Raw genomic sequence first — 25,940 nt, 5'->3', positions numbered from 1 at the left:
TTTTTTTATCGATTAGTTCCTAAAATAGGGATATCAACTTCAGAAGTATAGGGGTGTTCAATCTAACTGAAGTCCTGATACATCTTTCATGCAATCAAAGCTATACAACATTTTTCAAACACAAAAGGCACTTTTTTTGGCATTTGGGATTTATAATTATATATAATATGAAAGAGAAATGGGACCAGATGCTGTTTTTTTAAATAGAATTACTCGGCAATGTTTTTTGTTTATTCATTTGATAAGTGACCCTTAGGCATTAAGCCAATAATTGAAGCTCCTAACTTTAGGAATATAGGAAAATGAGCAGTCCTTTAGAAGATGTAATTTTCTGTCTGCTTAATGCTATAATCAAAACTTGGGTGAATGTAGGGCTTGAAAAAGGAAATACAGTAGTTCTATACGTGTTGTGACGATGAATTATTTCTTTGAGTTGCATGCATAAAATGTGACCATTACTGCATTTCAGGTTCACCTATGAAATTGCTCCAGTATTTGTGCTCTTGGAATATGTCACGCTGAAAAAAATGAGAGAAATCATTGGCTGGCCTGGGGGCTCCGGAGATGGGATATTTTCTCCTGGTATGTGATATTTCAACCTTTCTTTGTGGTTTTTCTTCTGATATGCAATGCCTCATTATGAACCTGGGAACAATTAAATACCTAGTCTGTGTTTCTGCTTAGGTTAAATGAGTTATGTTGATCAAAAGAATGAGTGTGACTATACATGACCACTGACCATGCTTCCAAGCAACTACCTCATGCTTGAGCAATAGTTATTTGTGTTCAGAAAGAGAATGAACAGGGATGACATTTAGCCAGTACTCCTACTGTAATCCTACACAGAAGATGTATGGATCATGTGGAACAAAGGAATAAAGATTCCGAATAAGGGAATTCGCTCTCTGAAAGTTCCCACAATTAGTGAAAGGGTAGCCTCGTTTAATAAAGCATCCTGTTTCAGGATGCATTACGAGGCAGATCTCTGTAACAGAGCCTGTGTACCCTGTCCCTTTCAAGTAACAACCAGAGAAGCTGATTCATACTAATTTCAAGGAGGGTAGAGAGTGGCTTGGGAAACCATTTTTTTTTATTAACTTGTTTTATTTTTATTTTTTTTTAATTTACATCCAAATTAGTTAGCATATAGTGCGACAATGGTTTCAGGAGTAGATTCCTTAGTGCCTCTTACCCATTTAGCCCATCCCCCCTCCCACAACCCCTCCCGTAACCCTCAGTTTGTTCTCCATATTTATGAGTCTCTTCTGTTTTGTACCCCCCCCCCCGTTTTATATTATATTTGTTTCTGGGAAATCATTTTTTTTAATTTTTTTTTTTTGAGAGACAGAGAGATAAAGCATGAGCAGGGGAGGGGCAGAGAGAGAGGGAGACACAGAATCTGAAGCAGGCTCCAGGCTCTGAGCTGTCAGCACAGAGCCTGACGTAGGGCTTGAACTCATGAACTGCGAGCTCATGACCTGAGCCAAAGTTGGCCACTTAACCAACTGAACCACCCAGGCGCCCCTGGGAAACCATTTCTTAAAGCTGAAACAGAGGGTGATGATTTCTTCAAGAGGTTTCTTTTTCCTTCTTTATCATACCATTCAGTCTTTTCCATCCTACTTTTATCACCAGCCATTGGATTCTAAGCTCCATTATCTACACCTCTTCCAGCCAAGAGAATCAACCTGACACAAAAAGCTTTGCCCTTCATTCCAGATCTGTGTGTGACCTTGGTTTGATGCAGGAAGAAATAGAAGTTAGAAAGGCAATGGGGAGAGAGTCACTGACCCATGGAAAATAAACCTGGTGTGCAGACTGTCACCTAATCAGTGGCAGGAGAGGGTCATCAGGAGGGGGCATACACTCAGTACACTGAGATTGGCCCTGCTGGGGGGGGTCAAAGCCACACCTGCCATTATGTCAGGCCCAGCAAAAGCCACATCAAGATGTCCCTGCAGCAAACCTGCCAAGACAAGTGGATGATGAGGAAGAGAGAAAATAAAGAACAGGTTGAAAGAAGAAATAAACAAGCAACAGAGGCCTCAAGGATAGGGCTTAAATTAAGCAGCTTTACCCACAAGCTCAGATCTGCTATTATATTTTATGATTTTAAAAATACCTCACAATTTTTCAGGTGCAGAAGGAAAACATGTTAGTTAAATGGAAGGGAAAATTAGCCTTCTTTTTTTTTTCATTGAACACCAGTTGTGATGAATTTTAAGCTAGCCTTTATTTTGTAGAGGACTTAGTTTTCCTTTGGAAAACCATTCCCTATTGAGGGAATTTTGTCATCATTCTCTGGAACTGATGCTCGTAAGGTATTTTTCATGAGGAATTAGGTAGTGTTCAGAGATCAACATCGTTTCTACCTCTATTCTCCTTCCTCTTATGAGGTTGGTGTGTGATTGAGAATCCTGGGCTCTCTTTTAACGGTCCCTGGGAGTGGGAAGAACAGTTGTTCCTGTTGACCCTGAAAAATTGGCTAAGGGGGCTTGGGCCAGGCCTAATTTAGCTGGTCTTGGAGCCCACCCACTCCAGAAAATATACACCCAGAGAAAGAATCCTCTTCCGCAGCTCTGCTAAGCCAGGTATGGACACCCCCATCACGGGACACCTAATCATTTGGTCAGTCTTTCTACATGACCAAATGATCAAGTAAAAAGACTTAACCTTGATCATGAGGCTCCTTCCCTGGATGCTAAAGATCCATATGCTCCCATGCCAACATGGAAGCCACAGATGCCATATGCTAAATATAATGTAGACATTGCAGAATGGGAAGGGGACAGAAGTAAAGGCCATTGGCAAACTGTTTCTGCCCTGCTTTCTACAAGCCATTACCGAGAGAGAGGGATTATAGCATCCTCACTTGCTAATGGATGCCTTTCTGGGTAGCATCCAGGCTCATTCCTGGGGTAAAGGGTCTTACAATTTAAAAGGTAGGAACAGGGAAAATCATACATCTTATGGGCCTGAGATCTGAAGGTCTTGTTGCCCAGGACTAAACACAAAGAGTTAGATCTGTGACTTGAATATATAACTCAGCTCAGTTTACCTTACACCTCCATCTATAACAACAGAGGATTTATGCTTCATGGAAAGTTCTTTGGGATGTCTAGAAGAAATCTGTTAATGTGATATCACATCTGGGAACCAAAGAGACCTGGAGTATTCCTCACTGCTCAGCAAGTCACAAAGGCTGAAGGAGAAGAAAGGGAAATCATGGCTTAGTCACAAACCTTTTCCTGTCTAACGGGATTTTCCTGATGTTTCAGAGCTTGTATTTGCATCCTTTCTCTGGAAGACGCATCCATCCTCCTGCCTGGGCTGCACAAAGCAGTCTGCTCTGTCTAGTGGCCCAGAATCCTCTTCCTTTCTCTCAGACCTACTGGATTTTTTTTCTTTTAGTTTTATGGTATTATTAACACTACTACGATGTGCACATAAGCAGTCTATTCATTTTCTTCGCTGTGCAGCCTGGCATCGGGGTTGGTGACTCTGAGGGCCAGCTGGGCTGCTCTTTCCACAACAGCTCTGTGGCTCTTGGAGGAGGCATTGTGAGCAATCTCTGCACAGTAAGATTTGTTGCACATAAGCCACAATTCAAGCTTCTTGATGCTGTGGACTAGGAACTTCTGGAACCACTGGCCAGCATGTGCTTTGTTTTCTTGTTGCTTCCATAGCCAACGTTGGCCATCAAGATCTGGCCCTTGAATCTTCTGCACATCTTGTTGTCAATGCCTCTAGGGTTCTGCCAGTTGTACTTAATTTTGACACATCAGTCTGACTGGTGCCTGATAAACTTCGTGGTCATCTTTTTAACAATCTTGGGCTTCACCAGAAGTCCGAAGGCAGCCATGATGCCAAGTAAGAGATGGCAGAGGACGAAGAGTAGGGATACTGGATCTTTAGAGAATAACTGAGTGGCAAAATGAGGAGTGGGAAAGCAAAGCTGGAAGCTTCTTGAGTAACTGTGCTGTGTGACACACTTTTTTGTGTTCACCTTTCCCATCTCCTTCTGGCCTCCTTTCTCCCCAGCCTCTCTGACAAGAACTAGGGCAGTGCTTCTCCCATGGAAGCTATTGTACCCCCAGACAACACTTGGCAAAGAATGGAGAAGGTTTTTTTAAGTTTATTTATTTATTTTGAAAGAGAGAGCGCACACATGCATGCAAGCAGGGAGGGGCAGAGGGGGAGAGAGAGAATCTCAAGCAGGTTCCACGCTCAGAGCAGAGCTTGATGCAGGGCTCGATCTCACAACCGTTGAGATCGTGACCCGAGCCGAAATTAAGAGTCAGACGTTTAACCAACTGAGCCACCTAGGCGCCCCGAGAAGTTTTTGATTGTCACAATTTGGTGGCGGGGTGTGTAGTGCTACCAGCACCTGGCAGGTAGTAACCAGAGATGCTGCCACATACATCCCCAGGGCACAGGACAGCCCCCACCACAAGCAGTTATCCAGCCAAAATACCATCAAGTGCCAAGACGGAGAAACCACACGCTAGAGTAGAATTTCCTTTAATAGCTGATCCCTTGCCCAGCAGCATCCTACGCACTCAGCCTTTCAGACAAGGTGTCTGTTCAGAGAAGGCCTGACCTGGATTTTGCTTGCCCTGTGTCTCTGGGGTTCAGAAGAGGTAGAAATTTCCCTTATTCTGACGGAGCACAGAGCCAGGATCTGGGTACTGACTGCTCTGTGCCAGCCTGCCTGCTTGCATCAGAGCCCAGGGTTCATGAGGCAAAAATTGTGGCCCTACGTGGGCCATTCATTTTGATATAAAGAGCCCTCTGCTCCTCAGCCACCCAAAGGGAAGGGAACTCAGGGCACCCACATCATGGCTGAGCCCGGTGTGTCTCCTATGGGGAAAGGAGGAGATGGTGCCTTCACTCTGCCACGTGGTGTTACAGCTTCCATGCCAGCGTATCCATGTTCATGCACAACACTCTGTCTCTTGGTATAGCGGAAATCCTAAACTTTCCAACAATCTTGGGGAAAACCTCCTTTGCTTGTCAAAGGAGACCTTACTTATATGATGTAAACATTATGGTATGAAATCCTTGACAATCTTAGAATGACACAAGAAAAGCAATGCAATGTAGACTTAAAATTCCCTTCGTTTTGTGTTTTTGCATCATTTTGAAATGAGATTTTGTTAGCTGTTACAGTTATGTTTCTGTGATGTCTTTGGGAGGGAAGAAGTGTTGTGGGGAAATTAACAGAAGAGTATGATGAGATGGGCTTGGATGTTTATCCTCATTCTGTAAGGATTATTGATTAACAGTCCACACTGAACTGCAACTGATTTTGTCTTGGTGCAAGTGCAAGGCATTGAATGAGTCGAAATGAAAAGAAATGTGTTCTCCATCAGGATAGAAGTAGGATTTTCACAGAACTAATGAAGAATGACCACACTCACAAGGTGGGAAGGAAGGCAACAATTTCTCAGTTCTTAAGAACCGCTTCAAAGGACTCCCAGCAAGAGCAGAATCAATCGCCGTTCTCTTTAGCTGACAGATTTGGGGTGTGGAGGGGCGGCATCCAACCTGTGGTTGGGCCCAGTGCTCCTTTCTCTGGACCCTCTTAGCCTGAGGATTCAGTCTGAGTTTGAGGATTCAGTTCAAAGGAAAACCAATACGATGGCCTTCTCCTGTGTCCCAGGAGGATTCTGGGTCAGTGGAAATGAGGAATGCTTCTTGCATGTGAAATGATGTTGACAATAACTAGAAAAGGTAACTGTGTGTTGCTGTTACTTTAGGTGGCGCTATATCTAACATGTATGCCATGCTGATTGCACGCTTTAAGATGTTCCCAGAAGTCAAGGAGAAAGGAATGGCTGCTGTTCCCAGGCTCATTGCCTTCACATCCGAGCATGTACGTGTTTCTGTTCTTTCCAGGTTTAAGGTTTTCATCTGTAAAGCCCAAGTGGAAGGAGTCCTATTTGGAAACGCTTTATCCCCAGAGGTTCTCTTCCTAGAAGATACTTCTTGGGAGAGAATTTGGGGAGGGAGCAGCTGAATGGTATGATGGGGGAAGCCCTTTCTCTTTGAAATTTAGGAAAACCTTCATAGAGAAAGCAGAATGTTTTTACTTCTAGTTCCTACCCTTCATTTTTCTGTAGTAATGCTGTATGTTGGGGGAAGAGGGAGAGGAGAGGCCAGAGTGACTATGAGCTCATTTGGACAATTGATGCTGTGCCTACATAACTCAAAACTCCAGTATGTCCTATTGATACAATCTTTCTGTATGAAAATTCTGATCAGATAGTCTACCCTAATGGTGTCTTGAACCATTTAATGCTAGTCTTTGGGAGGCTGAATCAGAGATTTTTATCACTGTAGAGAAATGGCCTAGTGGTCATATCTCTCATATCTCATCTCTGGGTCAGTTCTGTCCCAGCCAATCACAGGCTCCTGTGCTCTGCTATGTAGTTGTCCAGGTGGGGTGCTGAGAGCTGGGTCTTTCAGCTGAATGCCACAGTGTGGTACTCCATATTCTTTCCATGGCTTTAGAAGAGTTAATGCCATTCTCCCTACTGTCGCAGGCACATTGAAAAAAGTGGCCCACCCTATTTACATAAGCTAAACAGCGTCAGTCTGTTAGGCCTCCAGCTTACTCTCCTGTGCAGAGATGGGGCCACACACAAGCTCAAAGCAGCTGTTTGAGCAAAATCTTGGTTCCAGATTCTCCCACCAATGGGCCCAGCAGCAAACCAGAGGCTGTTCTCAACAGGCATTAGTAAGCATTACCAGCCATGTAATTCCTGAGATTTTCCTTTCACAACCTCTTCCTCCAAGTAGCCTAAAGTTTGGGAAACAATTGCCTCAAGGAAGATCAAGAAGCCCTCTCATGGTGGGGGAAATAAAGAGATGGGGGTGGAAGAAGGGTCTATAGGGAAACTAGGGGCTCCTGTAAAGAGACATCAGTGGGGAGATGCAGGGAGTCATAGTAGGAGTCAAGGCACATCTCCTATGGAACTTTTCTTTTTCTTCTTTAAGTGGTGTGTGTGTGTGTGTGTGTGTGTGTGTGTGTGTGTGTGTGTGTGTGTTCATAATAAGGAAACAAAGGGCAAGTACGACTGGAAGCCAGTGAATACAATTCACAATTATAGCAGTGGCCATGGAATCGAAGGAAACTAGTGATTTATGTTAACAAATGATCTTTAGCATCTTGTTTTTAATCATGTTTTAGTATTTTGTTTTGCCCTTCCTCAATTTACAGAGGTCAAATTTAGCAGAGAAGTCCACAGCCTCAAATTACCTGGTGTTTTACTTCCTATTGCTGCTAAAACAAATTACCACAAACTTAATGGATTAAGCCAACATAAATTTATTATCTTATAGTCCTGAAGGTCAGAAATCTATGGGTCAGGTAACACTGTGTTCCTTCTGGAGACCATAAGGGAAAAATCCGTTTCCTTGCCTTTTCCAGTTTCTAGAGGCCAGCTGCCTTCCTTGGTTCATGGACACTTCTTCCAACTTCAAAACCAGTAAAACATCTTCAAATCTCTCTCTTCTTCTCTCTCACTCTCTCTCTCTGACCTGTGCTTTTGTCACCATATCACCTTCCCTCACTCTGACTCTCTCTTCTTTCCCTTATAAAGACCCTTGTGATGACATTGGGCCCACCCAAATAACCCAGGACAATTTCCTATCTCAAGACTCTTAGTTAAGTCACATCTACAAAGTTCCTTTTGCCATGTAAGGTAACATATTCTTAAATTTTAGGGATTAAGATGTGGACATCTATTCAGGGAGGGCATATTCAACCTGTTAAGCCTAGTACCCCACCATGAGATAATTTTCATTTCTCAACTTGTCCACAGATAGAAAATCATGATATAATTTTTTCCAATTACTATTTCCCTATAGTATTGTGTCCCAAAATAGTTAAATGTTACTCTGGTCTCAGCCTCAAAAAATTCAAATGATCTTATATTGGGCATCTTTTTATTTTGGCTTCCATGCTGTTTGCACACCACGAAATGAGGTTGGTCGACCAGCAAGCTGTACTATGCTGTCTGGTGTCTGCATGAATTTCTTGGCTCAAGTTTCATGGAAATTGACTTAACCTTGCCCAGAAAACCCGGGTCATGTGGTGTAAGAATAATTTTGCTATGCCTTCTTTTTTTGATATTGCAAACTTAGAGTCTACTTCTTCACTTCTAAGCAAAAGAAAGGTGATTCAGCTGTACAATTACCATTCAATTTTTCCTCCTCCTTCTTTACCTCTATCCATGCATATAATTATGAAAGAACATTTGAATTATGAACCTTTCCTAAAATACCAATTGGTTCTAACTCTAGGCTTATTTTTTGACAAGATGAACTCTTTTTCTTTCTTTTTAAAAAAAACTTTTTAGCATTTATTTGTTTTTTGAGAGACAGAGCACAAACAGAGGAGGGACAGAGAGAGAGAGGGAGACATAGAATCCAAAGCAGGCTTTAGGCTCTGAACTGTCAGCACAGAGCCCAATGCGGGGCTCAAACCCATGAACTGTGAGATCATGACCTGAGCTGAAGTCAGACACTTAGCCAACCGAGACACCCAGGTGCCCCAGATGAGCTCTTTATCTAACGTATGATACCTTATATATGATAACTATTTGACAATTTCCAATACACTTGCAATATACATTAACTCATTTGACTCACACAACAATATCATAGGACAGGTAGAGCAAAGATTGTTATCAGCATTTTTTAAATGAAGAGGCTGCAAGTAGAGTCAGGATTAAATGGGTTTCCCAACCCCCAGGTCAGTGAGCTCCCTGTCCCAACTACCAATGTAGAAACCAGATTAAAATATTCAGCAACAACATTTTGTATGCCATATCTGATCAATTAATTTAATATTTTATACTTTCCCAAATAAAATTTCCACCAAGTGCTTTTTCTTAATGTGAACGTGATGCTAAATTGTTACTGCCCCTACCAAAACAAAAAATACCCTGCAACCTTCCTTATTATCTCATAGACCTGGGCTGGAGGGGACTTTCAGAGTTCACTTAAGGCACTCCTATGTCTTATTGAACTCTTGATCCAAACCATTCTGTTCAGATAAGCCCTTAAAAGTGAGCCCTACCCTTGAAGCTCCAGGTTGAGAGGTAATGTGACCCCTTTATCTACTTCCTTTGGGCTTTAAACCTCAGGGCCATTCCATCCCATTCATCACTTAGTGTAGTTCCTTCCAGCTTCGGGCCAGGCCGTATATTCCCTTCATCTTTTCAGGTTTTACAATCACCTTGTCTCCACCAGCCCCAGAAATAGATCCCCACAGGCTGAAGACAGAAGATTACCAAGTCATGTCTCAAATGCCTTTTTTTTTTCCAGGCCAAACAATTTCCATCTTTGCATGGAAGTTCTTTCCTGAGTCCCTTACCTGCAGGGAGAAAGGATGAGTAGAAGAGCTGCTTTGTGGATCCCTAGGGGCGGGGGTGGGGGGTAGGACAATGGCTATGGCAGAAGCTGCTTTAAGTATTATCTTTCTTCATGTTATTTGAGAGTTTCCAAGGCCCAAGACTTTTGGAGACTTAAATGAGAGCCTTATAAAGCAGTCACCGTGGGGTGCCTGGGTGGCTCAGTCAGTTAAACATCCAACTTTAGCTCAGGTCATAATCTCATAGTTCGTGAGTTCAAGCTCCACACTGGGCTCTCCACCATCAACCTAGAGCTCACTCCAGATCCTCTCTCTCCCTTTCTCTCTGCCCCTCCCCTACTCATTCTCTCTCTCTCTGTCTCAAAAATAAAATAAACATTTAAAAAAAAAGCAGTCACCTCAGCTCCTGTAATGTAGGAAACTCTATATAAATGTTAGGTAACTTAAAAAAAAAAAAACTATTTGTAGATGAGGAAACCAAGTCCCAGAGGTGATAGATGCTTTGCCCAGGGTTTCACAGCCAGTCAATGACAGAGTCAGATCTAGAGTATCAGTTTCCTGATAATCCCAGTACCAGTCTTTCAAATACTGGGTTGGGTGATCTCTACACCACTCTAGCTGGCTGCTCTAAATTCACGTGGTAGCATCCTTTCTGAAATCCTGTTTTCCCCATGTTAGTTCTTCTAGTGCTAATATAATTTTCTAATCTATTGAGCCAGTTACTGACTTTTCTTCTAGTCTGAGCACTGAGTTTAAAACTTGGACCTGTGTAGAGCTATAGGGATAGAAATGACATTAAGAAAGTCTTCCAGCATCCAACCAGAAACATCACACATTGAGGAAGGGAAGGGTCATCTTTTGTTTTCTAAATGATCCACACTGTCTCGCTCTTTTGTAACCCACCGAGCTACCCGTCTCTTTTCTGGATGCCAACCCAGACTAGAATTTTCCCATGCTGATAAGGAGGGCAAGCTATTAAATTTTTGTTTGTCCAAATCCAACTGTTTTCTTGAAATTTTGAACAGGACTGAATTAAACAAATAATATTGCTATGAAGAACATTAGAAGAAGTAAATATATCCACTAAATTGAAATAAGAGATAGCACATAAGCAAAGAGTTCTAAGATTATTTTCCTCCACAATATGGAATCACAAAATCTCAGAATTGGAAAGGATCTTAAAGATTGGCTGGTTCAATACTCATCCTTTGCTGAAATCTCATCGTTGTCACCAAATCTTCAGTGATAGAAAAGCTTGGCAAAAATTAATCTGATGGGTTTTAGGTCCTTTCTTGAAAGTAGGTTTAGAGGGAAGTTAAGACTCTAGCTCAATAATTTATATCTCTAGCTCTGAATCCTTTGAAAGCCCAAACTGTGAGCTTCATTCCAAATTTCTCTTATTTCCTTGTGTGCAACAAGCTCTTCCAGAAAGAATTTCAGTGGAACACCATAATTGCATTTAGGAAAACTGTTCTTCAAATCAGATTACAGGTACTGGGATCTTTTACGCAATGGGCACAACTCGCTCCACTCTTTACAACTAGTCACCAGTGTTCTGCAGAGCCCCCTCATGGCCTCAGCCCACTTTGGGAGGGAGATGATTCTCATAATTGTTTAGAAAAATGGTTTTCACATAAAAACACTATAGGAGAGGCCTCAATTCAAAAAATAGATGTCCTTTATGTTTAAAAAAAAAACTAAAGGTGACCCAGGCAGCTTGGAAACAGGCAGCTCCCATGTAATGCTCCCATTAGAAGCTTCACCTGACAGAACTTCAGGAAGTGAAACTGTGAGCTAAAACCAGTTTACCTTTAGCCTCTGCATTCCTACTTCCTATTCATTTCAGGGCCATCATCACCCCTGTGTCATTTTCTCCCTCTACTCAATCCCATGAAAACCTACTCTCAAGAAAGAGCCTGAGAGCCCTGTAAATGATTCGTAAAACCTAAGTGCCTCTCCTGGGGTATTTCCGTTGCAATAGGAGACAAAAGAAGGGGTCAGCAAGGCACAGGGCACCATGGGGCAGTGGGATGTTTTCTTTATACCTTCCTTCATTCACTCAGTGCAATATGTGCCAGGCAATGCCTCAGGTACTGGGGAGGCAACAGTGAACAGAACAGACCCAGTGCCTGCTCTCAGGGAGCATATATTGTACTGTGGGGGAAGGAAAGGACAGGGGTCCGGAGGGGATAGTCACACTTCTCAGTGCCCCAGAGACCACACTGAGTGATCACTGTAAGGGAATACATGTTCAGTGCTGATGTTCACATTTGTCACCAGCTGTCATCCTTGGATCTCTTTTCATGTCAACTGAATCTCGATACATATTATTCTTTTCTTTTAGCACTTACTTAGAGCACAAGCTCACAATGGGTGACTTTACACTGTAGAACTATAAGTGATAAGGTACCAGCTTCCCGGAGGTGCCTTGTATGCAGATCCATATCACATCAGAATCACATGGAGTCTCTGAGAATGTGGTTGGGTGATCCCCTATCCTCCAAATCATTATAATTAGAAATCAATGAAGTGGTCTCACAGAGTACAAGCTTCTTTGTAAATCAGATGATTTAGAAAGTAGGATGCTCTTTTAAGGCCACTTGATGAGTAGAAGCAAGGACAAGGACCCAGTCTAAGGCAGAAAAGGCTATCATTTTCATCAAATCTCAGGATGTATAGGGGCAAACCAGTAGGTGTATGGGAGGAGTGTGGAGAAAAAGGAGGACAAGGGAAAGACTGTTGCTCCTATAATTGCTGAGCGGGGAGCGGTGTCCAAAACATGCAGAGGGGTCAACGAAGCAGATTTCACCTCTTTTGTAGGTTGGGCTTCACGACATATTTGTTGGGGGTCCTGCTATGTAAGGCCCCCTATCTACCTCTGTTTGGTGTTCCTCCAAACATGCTTCATTCACTCCACTCACAAAGGGGTTCAAGTCCAAGGACAATGAATAGACCTTAGAGATAGAAGATAGAGCTTTTGACAGAATGTCAGAAGAGTCAAGAACTGACATTTCCAACCTAGTGTGTCCTTTTTCTTTCCTTGTTTGAAGTTTTGAGTTGCTTCTTCCCAAAATGGCTGATCTGGCTATCAGGGCCTACAGCAGCTTCCTGCTTGGGAAGGACCCCATCTTGGGCCCTTTGGGATGGATGTCAGGAAGATCTCTGGACTTGCTTTTAGAATGAGCTTTAGATTAGAGGTGTTGGGGTCTATTTAGGCCACCATCATCTGGCCCCAATCACCAAAGCCACACCTCAATATTGGGATTTGTGGCCAGAGATTTGTGTCAATAAATAGTAGACATTTTTCTGGACTTGTTCTCTAAGCATATGGTCAAATTTGATAAATCCGTGTTAACTATATACTATAGCTAAGTCCTTGCCCTCATGTAACCTGTGTTCTAGTAGGGGACAGATAGTAAACTAATAAATATTTGCTTTAATGCCACATGCTGACAAGAGAATGGGGCAGTAGTGGGCTGTTTTACAAGATGCTCATAAAAGGTCTTTGTGGAGGTGATATATAGCAGAGACCTACATCGAATGAGGGAGGGAGCCATATAAATGTCTGAGGGAAGGATTGCCCAAGAAATGGAATGGCAAGTACAAAGGCTGAGAGGCAAGAACAAGCTTCATGAGCGCACAGAAGACTAAGAAGACCAGTGCTAGCAGTAGAAAGAGCAAGAGGAGGCAAGGCAGGTGATGAAATAGGGGAGGTAGCAGGGGACTGAGGGCCGTTTTAAAAATCTTTGTGTCCGTGAGCTTAGCAGAAGCTTTCCCTGAGGCCCCGTGGTCCACTAAGTAGTTGAATCTGAGTCTCCGTTAAAAATTTGGATGTGACCAACAATGGCTTGACATAGTTATAATCAGGTTTCCAAGCTGCTTATCTAAATTGTAATAGAGGGAGAGAAACCAGCATGTCAAGAGACTGAAGTGGTTTGTCTCAGAGCTTTTCCCTATTCACCTTATTCTCCCACCATCCCTAAAGACAGAAAAGATTTATTGTCCCCATTACTGAAGGAAGGAGCTGATGTGTACCCTCTAGTCATAGGGCTAGATGGAATGATGGAGCTCATGCCCCTGCCCCAGCCTGTGGGCTCTCACCCCCACGCATTCTTACTCTGGATAATCTTATCCTACCCAAGCCCAGAAAGCCAGCTTATTTTTTTTAATTACAATTATTTTATAACTATACAACCCCATGGTTACTTGCACATATTTTATTTATTTTATTTTATTTTGTTTTGAGAGAGAGAGTGTGTGCATGAGTGCACATGAGCAGGAGTGGGGCAGAGGGACAGAGAATTTTAAGCAGGCTCCACACCCAGTGCAGAGCCCTATGTGGGCTCAATCTCATGAACACCAAGATCATGACCTGAGCTGAAATCAAGAGTTGGACGCTTAACTGACTGAGCCACCCAGGCCCCCCTATTTGCACATATTTTAAATGTCAGCTGAATCATGTAGCCTGTATCTAGATCACTTGTGATTTTTTTTAAAAAGGATAGAGAAGTTAATCTCCCATCAATCTTGGATTTTCATTTTGTAAAAAAATAAAAATCAGATGGGTTTTAATATCTATTACCCAAATAGAAATATGATATAGTTCTAAATAAGCCCTAGATTCTAGCAAGTCTATTATTTTTCCAAGATCAGGGTGGAGGAGATACGGGGGATATTCATTAACTCATTCCCCAGCCATTCTGTTGATGAATGACTGATCATCACAAGAGTCTTGATGATTTGGGGACACATCCGAATCCTTGTAGCTTTCGATTTTTGTTCACAGCTTTACCTTCTGAAGCCACCCAGAACCATCTGTCCCTTTCCTCTTACCTTGACACAGCCCTTCAGATATGAGGGCCACCCATGCCACATGTCCTGGTTGCCTTCTGCCCATGAACAAGCATCCTCTGAGCTCTCTTCAAACACCTGGTTTCTGGGCTCCTCAGCTCCCAGCATGCTGCTCTGCTGTGGTTCATCAACAAGTAGGTCCATTAAACATGGTGCCAAGGATTAAAAATGACTCCCGATGTGTTCTCACCAGCACAGAGATGTGCCATTTAAGCTGTTTTCACGGTTTCTTCCTCATTAGGTAGTGTCTTTTTTTTTCCTCTGGCTCCTTGCTCTCCATGGTCCCTTGCTATTTGTGGATAACATCTAGTGATTTCCCTGCTCTCTTTCCTGAAAATGTAAACAGGCTCAGTGTTCGGTACCTAATCTTCTTTTTCATGCCTCATATCCCTTTTCGTTCCCTATCTTGAAACCTTCTATTTGGGCATGTGTTTTTTCTTTACGTGTGTGGCATTTGCTAGAGTGATCAATTATCCTAGGTAACTGCCCCTCATTTGAGAATCCCTATTCTTTCTCATTAAAAAACAGACAAGACTACTTCCTCTCATTGACCAGGTGCACCAGATCTCTTACTTAGCCTCAATTTGCCATTTGGCAGTTTAGTACTATCAAAGGTTTAGGAAAAAAAAAACAAAAACAAAAACAAAAGTAAAACCAAGGACTCACTGAGGTAGTAGTGATTAGTGAAAGTTTATTGTGCACACGCCAAAAAGAGACTTTGCAAACCCAGAGCGCTCAAACCAAAACAGGGTATGAGACTCCGAGTATATTGTTACAAGCAGTTTATACAGTGTGGCAGCAGTGACTGTTGACTCTTCACAGTGACTGGGAACAGCATTAGAATTCTCTGAAATGACAGAGCATTGCCTAGTGGTTACCTCATATCAATTTGGGGGAACAATTTAAGTTTCTGTTATGATTTTCAGAGGCAGAAGCAAGATGTGACCCGAGTTATTAGCCTCACTTGTCATGCAAAATAAGCTAAATTAAGCTCTGCTTGTAGGACTAAACTGATTTTGTCTGCTCAGGAAATTTTCAAGTCTGGCCACCATTTGTGTTTGGTTTTAACAGTGCTTAGGAGCTCCTTCACTGAGGGACTTCATTTGAGTGGTTTGTGCTTGCTCAGTCGGCAGCTGGTCCCTCTGTTCTGTGTCATTTCCCCCTGAGCTCTTTCTTCTGGGGGTCACCCGGGGATCTGCTAACGATGCAAGAGAGAACACTTTTTTGTGTTGTTGGGGGAGTCATGCATCTTTATAAACCCAGTTAAGCTTTCTCTCCTAGTTCCCAGGTATCTTGGTAACGACTGTCTACTTCGTCTTTCTGATTGTAAAATGAGGCTAATGGCCCTTTGTCATTACTCCTTGGGTACACTGGGCCTTTTAAACTCCTCTGTCCAGGGCCTCATTTATTGGTTTACATTATTTGCTGCTGTTATCAATGTGATTTCTTCTTATTAGACACACCCCCTAAAAATATATATGTTAATAGTTCCTATGCTGCATATATAAGAATTCAGATGAGTCAAAAGTGGGCATTCAGAGAGAGTACACTCCAAACTCTAACTTAAAATTCCAGTCAGCAACCCTTTGGAGATGTAAATTGAGGAAGCAGCTCTCCTTTCGGACAGCTTAATGATGTGTAGTTAATAGTAAGAGGCTGCTGGGCAGATGCCATACAGCTGGGCTTAGGTTAGCCTCTCTCAGTTTTCCAAATTGCCCTGTGATTACAGCCATTGAGATTCAGAAGCCTACCCTCGATCAATAACCAAAAGCACAAACAAAGATCTGGCAGTGGCTTGTCAGTGTGGCCTTTTCTGCACACTATCCTCCTCAAGCCAGTGACTGATGCCTTTTCCCTGCTCCTGCCTCAGGATGAGAGGTCGCCTACACAGCAACTAGTTCTTGCGCCAAGTCTGGGGTAAAGAGTGCTGGATTTAAGGCCAACTTCTTCTCTTGAGTGCCCACAATTTCACTGAACTTGAGAGACACTGAGTGTAATCTCTTGGTAGGAAAATATAAGCCTGGAAGCCATATTGTACATAGCTCCTGGAGTCAGTTGACTTGTTTTTATGCCTTATATGTAGAATTGGTTTGGATTATTGTCTGTTGGGGTAGCAGGTCCATTTATAATTTCCAGGGTCTTATTATCTTCACTCAGAAACTCAAGTGAGGGGCCCCTGGGTGGCTCACATGGTTGAGTGTCTGACTTGATTTTGGCTCAGGTCATGATCTCATAGTCATGATATCGAGCCCTATGTTGGGCTCTGTGCTAGGTATGGAGCCTGCTTGGGATTCTGTCTCTCCTTCTTTCCCTCTGCCCCTCCCCTGCTTGCCCATGTTCTCTCTCTCTCTAAAAAAAAAAGAAGAAGAAAGAGAAAGAAAGAAAGAAAGAAAGAAAGAAAGAAAGAAAGAAAGAAAGAAGAAATAAAAACTCAAATGAATTCAACAACAACCACCACAAAACAACCTGTTCAAAAATGGGCAAAAGACTGGCATATGCATTTCTTTAAAGACAATGTACAATGTGTGCCAATAAGCACACAAAACATTCAACATCAGTAATCATTAAGGAAATACAAATTGAAACCTATAATGAGATACCACTCCCCCCCCATTTGAATGACTATTACCAAAAAACAGAAAATAACAACTATCGGCAAGTTTGGGGAGAAGTTGGAACCATTGGGAACTGCTGGTGGGGATGTAAAATGGGGCAGCTGCTATGAAAAATAGTATGGCAAGTATGGCAATTCCTCAAAAATAGAATTACCATTGACCCAGCAATTCCATTTCTGGGTTTATACCCAAAAGAATTAAAAGCAGGGCTCAAAGGGATATTTGTACACCCATGTTCATAGCACCATTATCCCCAATGGCCAAATGGTGGAAGCAACCCAAGTATCCACTGATGGATGAATGGACAGACAAGGAGACTCTGGCACAGGCTGCAACATGGATGAAACTTGAGGACGACTATGCTGAGTGAAATAGGCCAGTCACAAACTAACAAATACTATATGGTTCCACTTACATGAGGCACCAAAGGTAGTCAAATTCATAGAGACAGAAAGTACAGGGGTGGTTGCCAGGGGCTGAGGGAGGGAGGAATGAGGAATTATTGTGTAATGGGTACAGAATTTCACTTTTGCAAGATGAAAAGAATTCCAGAGATGGATGGTTTATGATGGTTGCACAGCTACATAAATGTACCTAAGGCCGCTGAACTGTACACTTACAAATGGTTAAGGTGGTAAATTCTATGTTATATGCCTTTCACCACAGGTTAAAAAAACAAACCTCAATGGAAGGATGCCATCTTCTCTCAGCAAGCGAGGTTTTTGAGGGAGATTAAAAATAAAAGGAGAAAAAAAAACAGCTGAGGGAATGGATCTTGAATTTACACACAACTAATTATAAATGTTTTTTTTTTAGAGTCATTTTTCTCTCAAGAAGGGAGCTGCAGCTCTGGGGATTGGAACAGACAGTGTGATTCTGATTAAATGCGATGAGAGGTGAGTGCGAATCTGCAACCCTTGTTGGTTGGCAATTTGCAACTTCCACATGTATTATCTTTTAGTCCAAAAATAGGCATTGGCTGGGGGGGGCAGCAAACCTACCTCCATCCCTGCTTATGTTTCGCTGTTTCTTTTTCACATGGGCTCTTGCTTGGAGTCCTGGGATGTTGTTCCTCAACGCCATGGAGCGTTTCATGGCCCTTGACTGAATTGGAACCTTTGTTAAATCAATCAAAATATTCTGCACTAAGAAGGTGCAGAAGGACATTCATCACCTGGGCACTTAAGCAACAACCAGCAGTTTGAGCACTGATTTATGGACGTATCATCATTCTCGGTGCCACGATTGTGTGAACTTGATGGACTGATTACAGAAGGGGGGACAGTTTAGTGAGCAAGAAGTAAATGATGCCCCAGCAACTCATCCACTCTGTGCTGGAACCAAAGGGTTCTCATAAGGAAAATCCCTGCCTTAATAGGCACGCAAATGTCATAGGTATTCTGGAAATAGAAGTACGGAGCTTAAAAGGCATTTCCACTATATCCATGTAAATTTTCACTAGCCTATAGGTCTGTAACCTATAAAAAATTAAATGTAGTCTCCAAAGAATTAAGATATTTCACTAAATTAGAGGGAAGCTACTCAACCATTTATTTTTTCATAAGTATTTATTAGACAGACATTTGTGAGTGCCCACCATATCATGAGGCTTCAGAAAGCATAAGGTATGATCCTGGTTCCCTGACAGTATATGATCTAGGAGAGATGGGGTCGCACCAGCAGGAGACAGTTTTCTGGTTGAATCGTGTGGCACAGAGTACATACTCTGTGCATTGGTAAGGCTTGGAAGGCTCCATGCAGCAAGGAGAACTTGTGCTTTCAAAAGATTTTCAAAGCTAGGGATGAAGTGGATGGGGGGAGGGGAAGATGGGGGCCATTACAGAGGACTGAACACCACCAGCAAAGCCCCAGAAGTAGGAGTCAGCTTGTGGGGCTTGAGGAACGGGGCCTGACCAGAGGCACTGGGGACGGACAGCCATAGTGAATCCAGTGGGCCATGTGGGATTTTGAAAGCTCAACAAAACAAACTGATTAATGACACCTCTCTCTCTGGGAGGGAAAATTACAAGGGATTGCCACTTTCTTGTTCACACCTTTATGTCTTGCCTGACCTTATTTGATTGCTTACAATGAATACAGGTTACTTTTACAATCAGAAAAAGTGATTTTTTTTCCTTGTTATGGGGGTGGTGAGGGGAATGCTAAACTTAGCATTTGAGTTTGTTGGGTCAGTAATAAAGGTAACCCGAAAGCATTTTTATCTGAGAAGAGCATGATCGAAATCATCCTTCAGGAAGCAGGAACAGGAGAGACCTAGGTCAGTGAGGCTGGTCATGAGGCTCTAGCAATACGATGGGTGGGAAATTATTATGAGGAATGGAGCCAGGCAAGCACATTTTGAGGAAGGATATATATATGTATATATATAAACACACACACACACATATATATATGTATAATCTGAAGACTTTTTCAAGTTTTGTGGGGTTTTTTTTGAGTGGGAGGGAGAGAGAGGGAGAGAAAGAGTGCATGAGTGGGGGAGAGGCAGAAAGAGAGGGAGAGGGAGAGAATCTCAAGCCCCCAATGTGGGGCTTGAACTCATGAATCTTGAGATTATGACCTGAGCCAAAATCAAGTGTTGGCTGCTTAACTGACTGGGTCACCCAGATGCCCCAAAAAGTGCTTATATTTTTGAGACTGCCAATACTATAAGGTACTTGAGAACCGAGATTTAAGAAGAAAACTGGCACTGGAAAGTTAGCAAAACCTGCTAACTGGGAATAAAACTTTAGGTGACTAACATTTTTCTCAATTGGTAGCCAACTCATGCTCGCTTCGGCAACACACATACTAAAATCTGTAGCCAACTCTTAAAAGGAGCCTAGAGTCTGAGGAAGAATCATCTAGACAGGCCCTAATTACCTGACCCACTCAGTCTTCTAAGCCAGCCTGGTCAGCAGGTGTTCTTGACTTGAATCCCAGTGGTCTGGCAGATGACCCGGGAGAACAGAGGGAACCCTTCACTCCTCAAGCCATCGATATTACCGCTTCTACTCCTGTCAGATTCAGGTTTTAACAATGCAAGGGGCCTTGGAGTGAGTCAATAAAACCAGCCAACCAGGCATTTCCGGGAGCCAAAGTGTGGCCTGAGGACTACTGACTGAGGGTAGCATCATGGTCCAAAGAGAAGTGCAGGCCTGGAAGAAGGAAGAGCAAGAAGAAAAAGCAAGAATGTTGCCAAGAATGTTGCAGGAACAGGGAACACAGGGCTGCCGGGAAGAAATGCCAAAAGGTGCCCATCATTCACCAGCAGCAGAGAAAGGAGCAGAAAGCAGAGAATGCTGGGAAACCAGTGGGGTCAAGAATCGGTGACTAGCCAAGTGACCTCACATTTTCACGTCAAAGAATTTTATATCAGCAATTTTAGAAGCCACTAGAAAAACTAAAACATAATGTTAAAAATTATCGGTTTTTATCACAAAATACCCTGCAACCTCCCTTCCCCTTACATATACCCATCAGGAGGGTACATAGGGAAAGGGCCATTAGGAAGTTAGGGCTATGGGGACTTTTCCTCCTTCTGCTCATGAGCCTTATGGGATGGATGGGGAAGGGAGGAGAGAGTAACACAGGAAGAAGAATAAGAAGGAGAAGAAAGAAAAAAAGATAAGAAATAAGAGATGGGAGAAATGAGGCCCAGGAGGAAAAAAAAATTCACAGTGGAAGTATGAAGTGAAGCAAGGAGGAAGGAAATACAATTGATCCTTGAAAACATGGGGGTCAAGGGGCACTGACCCCCACCCCCATCCTGTGCCGTCGAATTTACATATAACTTTTGACATCCCAAAAACTAAACTACTGAGAGCCTGCTGTTGACCAGAAGCCTTACCAATAACATAAACAGTCAACACATATTTTGTGTTATATGTATTATATACTATATTCTTTCCATAAAGTAAGCTAGAGAAAAGAAAATATCATTAACAAAATCAGAAGGAGGGGCACCTGAGTGGCTCAGTTGGTTAAGCATCTGACTTTGGCTCAGGTCATGATCTCACGGTTCAGGAGTTCAAGCCCCATGTCAGGCTCTGTGCTAACAGCTTAGAGCTCAGAGCCTGGAGCCTGCTTCAGATTCTGTGCCTCCCTCTCTCTCTGCCCCTCCCCTGCTCACAGCCTCTCTGTCTCTCTTTCTCTCTCAAAAATAAATAAACATTTAAAAAAATCAGAAGGAAGATACATTTATTGTATTGTACTGTATTTATGAAAAAATACCCACATGTAAATGGACCTGCACAGTTCAAACCTGTGTCGTTCAAGGTCAGCAGGTAGAGGGAAAGGTGAGTGGGAGTAGGAAGCACATGAGAGCTTTAAAGAGGACTAAGTGATCATTTTTACCATCTGAAAGAAAATACATGCTTACTTTAAAAAATACAAAATAATGGGGCGCGTGGGTGGCTCAGTCCGTTAAGCATCTGACTTCGGCTCAGGTCATGATCTCATGGTCCGTGAGTTTGAGCCCCGCGTCGGGCTCTGTGCTGGCAGCTCAGAGCCTGAAGCCTGTTTCAGATTCTGTGTCTCCCTCTCTCTCTGACTCTCCCCCATTCATGCTCTGTCTCAAAAATAAATAAACGTCAAAAAAATTTTTTAAATACAAAATAACAGGGAAAAATTGTAACTCCACCACCCAAAGATTATCGCTAATACCATATTGGTGTCTAAACCTTGAATATCTTATTCAAACCATAGAGGTGTGGGTTTTTTTTCTTTTTCTTAAAGGTTTTTAATGTTTATTTATTTATTTATTTTGAGAGACAGAGCAAGCAGGGGAGGAGTAAAGAGAGAGGGAGAGAGAGAGAATCCCAAGCAGGTTCTGCACTGTCAGTGCAGAGCTTGATGCAGGGCTTAATCTCACGAACTGTGAGATCATGACCTGAGCCGAAGTCAGGAGTCGATATCTAGAGTCAGACAATTAACCGACTGATCCACCCAGGTGTGCCCCTCTTTTCCTTTTTTAATTTACATATTTGTGGTTACATTTCTTTTCCTAGCCAGACATGATAAGCATTTCTCCACGTTATTACAAACATGCTTAACTACATAATATGTGAGGAGTGACTATGTGAGAAAGCACAGAAGTGATAGTACTTTGAAGGGCAGACTCCAGAGCTGGACTGTTTTGACACCCTATCCTTCCTATCTCAGCTCCAGCACCAGCTTGGGCAGATCCTTATCTGTCTCACTTTTCTTATCTGAAAAAAGGAAAAAGGAAAGGCCCTGCTTCATAGGGTTGTTATGAAGATTAAATGTGTTCGCAAATGTAAAATACTAAAAATTATATGTAGTAGAAAGCAAGCACAAAATATTACTCCCCTCATGTTCATTTCCTCGTTTCTGGTGTTGCTGTTATAAATAACCTTTCTATCCTTCAGTGAATATTCTTATGTGCCCAGGGCTTCTCTATTTATGATTATTTCTTAGTACAGTTGCTAACTTAAATTATATAAATATTCTTAAGGAAAGTGATACATCAGACGATATTGCCTTTCAAAGGTTTTGCCAGTTTATTCTCCTAGCAGTATTGTATGAGAGCATGTTGGGGGAAAAGCTCAAAGCTGTGTTGGTAGTGAAATGCGGTCTTTAATTCTATATTGATAATTCATATCATCTCTACGGAATGAGTTTAAGACAGAGCGTGGCCTAATGGATTAAATGCAATTGAAGTGTTTGGGGTCAGGAGCCAAGGAGCAGGCTCTGGACAGTCATTCCAGTCATCCCGACTGGACAGTAGCCACCCTTCCAGTCGGAATCAGTTAAAACATTCTTGGCAGCCATTTTGTTTTTATTCTTTCCCCTCCTTGTGAAAGTCAGATGTGCAGTTCAGAAAATCACTTGAGGCTGACAAAGTGTGTATCTGCATTCTCGTTTCTCCTAATGTGTTTTGCAAAGTTCATCCAGGTTTTGCAAAACATGAACCTGGACCTGCTCTGGAAGACATTCATTTCTTACAGTTACTCTGACTCTGCATGTTAGTCTGTCAGTGGAGGGGGTGATAGGTTTTATCTTGTTCTCGGCAGACAGTTGACTTAGTAGCAAGCTCACAATGAAGCAAAATGTCCTAGTGAAGAGTGGTCTGTGCCTTTCTTTCTTTTTTTTTCAATTTTTTTTCATGTTTATTTATTTTTGAGAGAGAGAGAGAGAGAGAGTGCAATCGAGGGAGGGGCAGAGAGAGAGGGAGACACAGAATCCAAAGCAGGCTCCAGGCTCTGAGCTGTCAGCACAGAGCCTGACGTGGGGCTCAAACCCATGGAGCATGAGATCATGACCTGAGCCAGAGTCAGACACTTAACCGACTGAGCCACCCAGGTGCCCCTGTGCCTTTCTAACAACAAGCCCAAAGCCACATATGGAAGAAAATACTGCAAGATACTGTCTCTTAATTAGTAATCACAGGGGCTCAGTTTGGTAACCCATTCAAAGTGAAACATGGTTCTCAGTTAAAACTCAAATAAAGAGAACTACGTAATAAATCTTCATTTATTTGGAAAAGGTTGTTTCAGAGATAAAAATCAAAAAGCATATTTAACTTTGTTATAACTCTAATAAGTAAAGTAAGGCAATGGAAAACTGCATTTCACCATGTCTTTCATTTGAATGCGAAGAGTGCTCTATTTTTGTAAAAATTGTTAAATTCAAAAGAGGAAAATGTGCTAGATGCATCCTTGATTTCCTAAGATCTAGTTTAAGAGTTCTTTTTCCTTATAACCAAAAAGTTGAATCTTCACAGTATTGAGATTAATGGATTTTTACTTTAGTGTGATTAGGTCTAATATTTTCTGGGATCCAAATTAGTGCTTCATTGATGGTGTCTAAGGATAGAGAAGAAAAGTATGAGTTAATATCTAGAGAAAAATAAATATTTGTGAAAGAGGAGTGAGTGATATTTTAGAATTGGGTTAGGCCACTAAACAAAAAGATGTTTCCCAAGAGTTCAGACAGCAGAGGGGAGAAAACTTCTATACAGAGTTCCCATATGATAGATGTGGGAGCCTTATGAGAGGCTTCTTTGGATGTAGACAGTGGCCTTGACTGGAAACACAGTCGTGAACAAGGTAGACATAGTCACAGATGCTACAAAACTTAGTCTAGTGTGCAAAGGCAGACTTGGGAACATGGGATAACACTTGAGAAGGGTATGTGCTATGTGAGGGCAAGTATAGGTTGCTATTGATTCACATGTAATTCTACATCCAGAGGGAGGATGATGGGAATTAGCTAGTGAAGAGGAAAGAATGTTCCAGGCAGAGGCCATGGCACATTCTAAGTCATGGATGTGAGGGAAGTTGGCTTGCCCAAGGAACTGAAAAGAAATTCTGGGGAGAAATGGTCAGAATGTCCTCATCATGAAGGATTCTATGAGCCATGTTTCAACTTTAGGTTGAAGACATGAGATGTCACCGAAGGGTTTTGAGCAGCAAAGTGACATCGTATTTTACCATTAGAAAGATCATTTTAAATACAGAGTGAATTGTAGTTTGGAGGCTGGAAGTTGGTAGCTGCGGCAGTGATATGAGTTGATGCTGAATGGTGCTGACCTGATGTCAGCTGGAATGAATGCTGGAATGAATAGGAATTATTGACTGGTTGGTATGCAGGTTGAAAGAAGAATCAAGGATGAATGACAGCCTTCTGGCTTGTCAGCTCAGTCCGTGGGGTGCTGTTCTCTGAGAGAAGGAACCCTGGCCAAAGTGAAAAGTTCAAGTTTGAATATGTCGAGTTTGCAGAGCTTATAAGATGGCCAAGTGAGGATTCAGATAGGCATTCTGAAATATGAGCCTGAAGCTCTGAAATTACACAATGGAAGCCACACAGAGTGGGCCTAGGAAAGAACTCTAAGTAGCACCTACATTTCAGGGATAAGCAGACTTATGGGAGTCTTGCAGTGGAGACTGAGAAGGAACAGCCAGAGTTGTTAGAGGAGAATCAGGAATGGGGGCCATGAGGGCCATGAGAATCTTTCTAGAAGAAGTGGTTTAACGGCCTCAAATGCTACCAATAGATGAAATTGAGGGTCAACAGCTGCCCATCAGCTTTAGCTATGAGGAGGTAGCTGGTGAGTTTGGCAAGAGTAGTTTCAATAGAGGGGTGAGGCACCTGGGTGCCTCAGTTGGTTAAGCCTCTGACTTCGGCTGAGGTCATGATCTCACAGATTGTGAGTTCAAGCCCCACATCGGGCTCTGTGCTGACAGCTCAGAGCCTGGAGCCTGCTTCAGATTCTGTGTGTGTGTCTCTCTCTGCCCCTCCTCCACTCATGCTCTGTGTCTGTCTCTGTCTCTGTCTCTCTCTCTCTCTCTCTCAAAAATAAATAAACATGAAAAAAAATCAATAGAGGGGTGAGGGCAAAAGGCAGTTTGCAGTGGGTGAAGGGTGGGTGGAGGGGAGGGAAGAGTGAACAGATATAGACAGCCTCTCTAGAGGTTGAGCCATGAAGGGAGGCAGGGAGGATAGAAGCTGGAGCAGGTATTAAATTCAGGATGGTTTTTGGTTTCATTGTTTTAAGGAGGGTGCTTAAGGCATATTTCACTGTGAGATGAAGGACCTGCTAGGGAGAAAAAATGTGAATTATATAAAAAGAAGGGATAAAATAGAAGTTAATTTCTCTTGTGAGTTCCTTATTCCTTTGGCTAAAATTGTGTAGGGTCTTTCTCTGCAGAACTCATAAGAGCTCTGCTGTTATCTTACATTATACAACTAGAAGGAAGCAAGAGAGAGGAAACAGGCTCTGGAAGGACAAGGGAAAGATTAGGGACCTGTGAGTGGGGGAGGGGCAAAGCCCTGGGCTTACACACACTGTGTGTGTGTGTGTGTGTGTGTGTGTGTGTGTGTGTGTGCATATCACATTTTCCTTACACCTAGTAGTGGAATTATTTGATCATATGATCATATGGTATTTCTCTTTTTAATTTTTTGAGGAACATCCATACTGTCTTTCACAGTGGCTGCACCAGTTTGCATCCCACCAACAGTGATTGAGGGTTCGTTTTTCTCCACGTCCTCATCAACCCTTGTTCTTCCTTGTCATTTTGATTTTAGCCATTCTAACTGCTATAAGGTTGTATCTCATTGTGGTTTTGACT

General features: G+C 42.5%; 1 protein-coding gene and 1 pseudogene across 1 annotated transcript in view; one reads left to right on the top strand and one right to left on the bottom strand.

The window, feature by feature from the left end:
- Positions 1-25,940, top strand: part of GAD2 (glutamate decarboxylase 2) — an 88,737-nt gene that overhangs the window by 8,097 nt on the left and 54,700 nt on the right. Inside the window, exons 6-8 of the mRNA XM_019432596.2 lie at positions 470-582; positions 5,760-5,875; positions 17,662-17,741. Of these exons, the coding sequence (XP_019288141.1) occupies positions 470-582; positions 5,760-5,875; positions 17,662-17,741 (309 nt within the window). The remainder of the gene's footprint in view (positions 1-469; positions 583-5,759; positions 5,876-17,661; positions 17,742-25,940) is intronic.
- On the bottom strand, positions 3,106-3,862 carry LOC109256885 (60S ribosomal protein L32-like; annotated as a pseudogene).

The sequence above is a fragment of the Panthera pardus genome, unplaced genomic scaffold (assembly GCF_024362965.1).
Source record: "Panthera pardus isolate Hobbes unplaced genomic scaffold, ASM2436296v1 HiC_scaffold_6, whole genome shotgun sequence".
NCBI classification, from domain to species: domain Eukaryota; kingdom Metazoa; phylum Chordata; class Mammalia; order Carnivora; family Felidae; genus Panthera; species Panthera pardus.
Note: the sequence above shows the minus strand (reverse complement) of the source record. Positions and strands in the feature narration are given on the sequence as shown.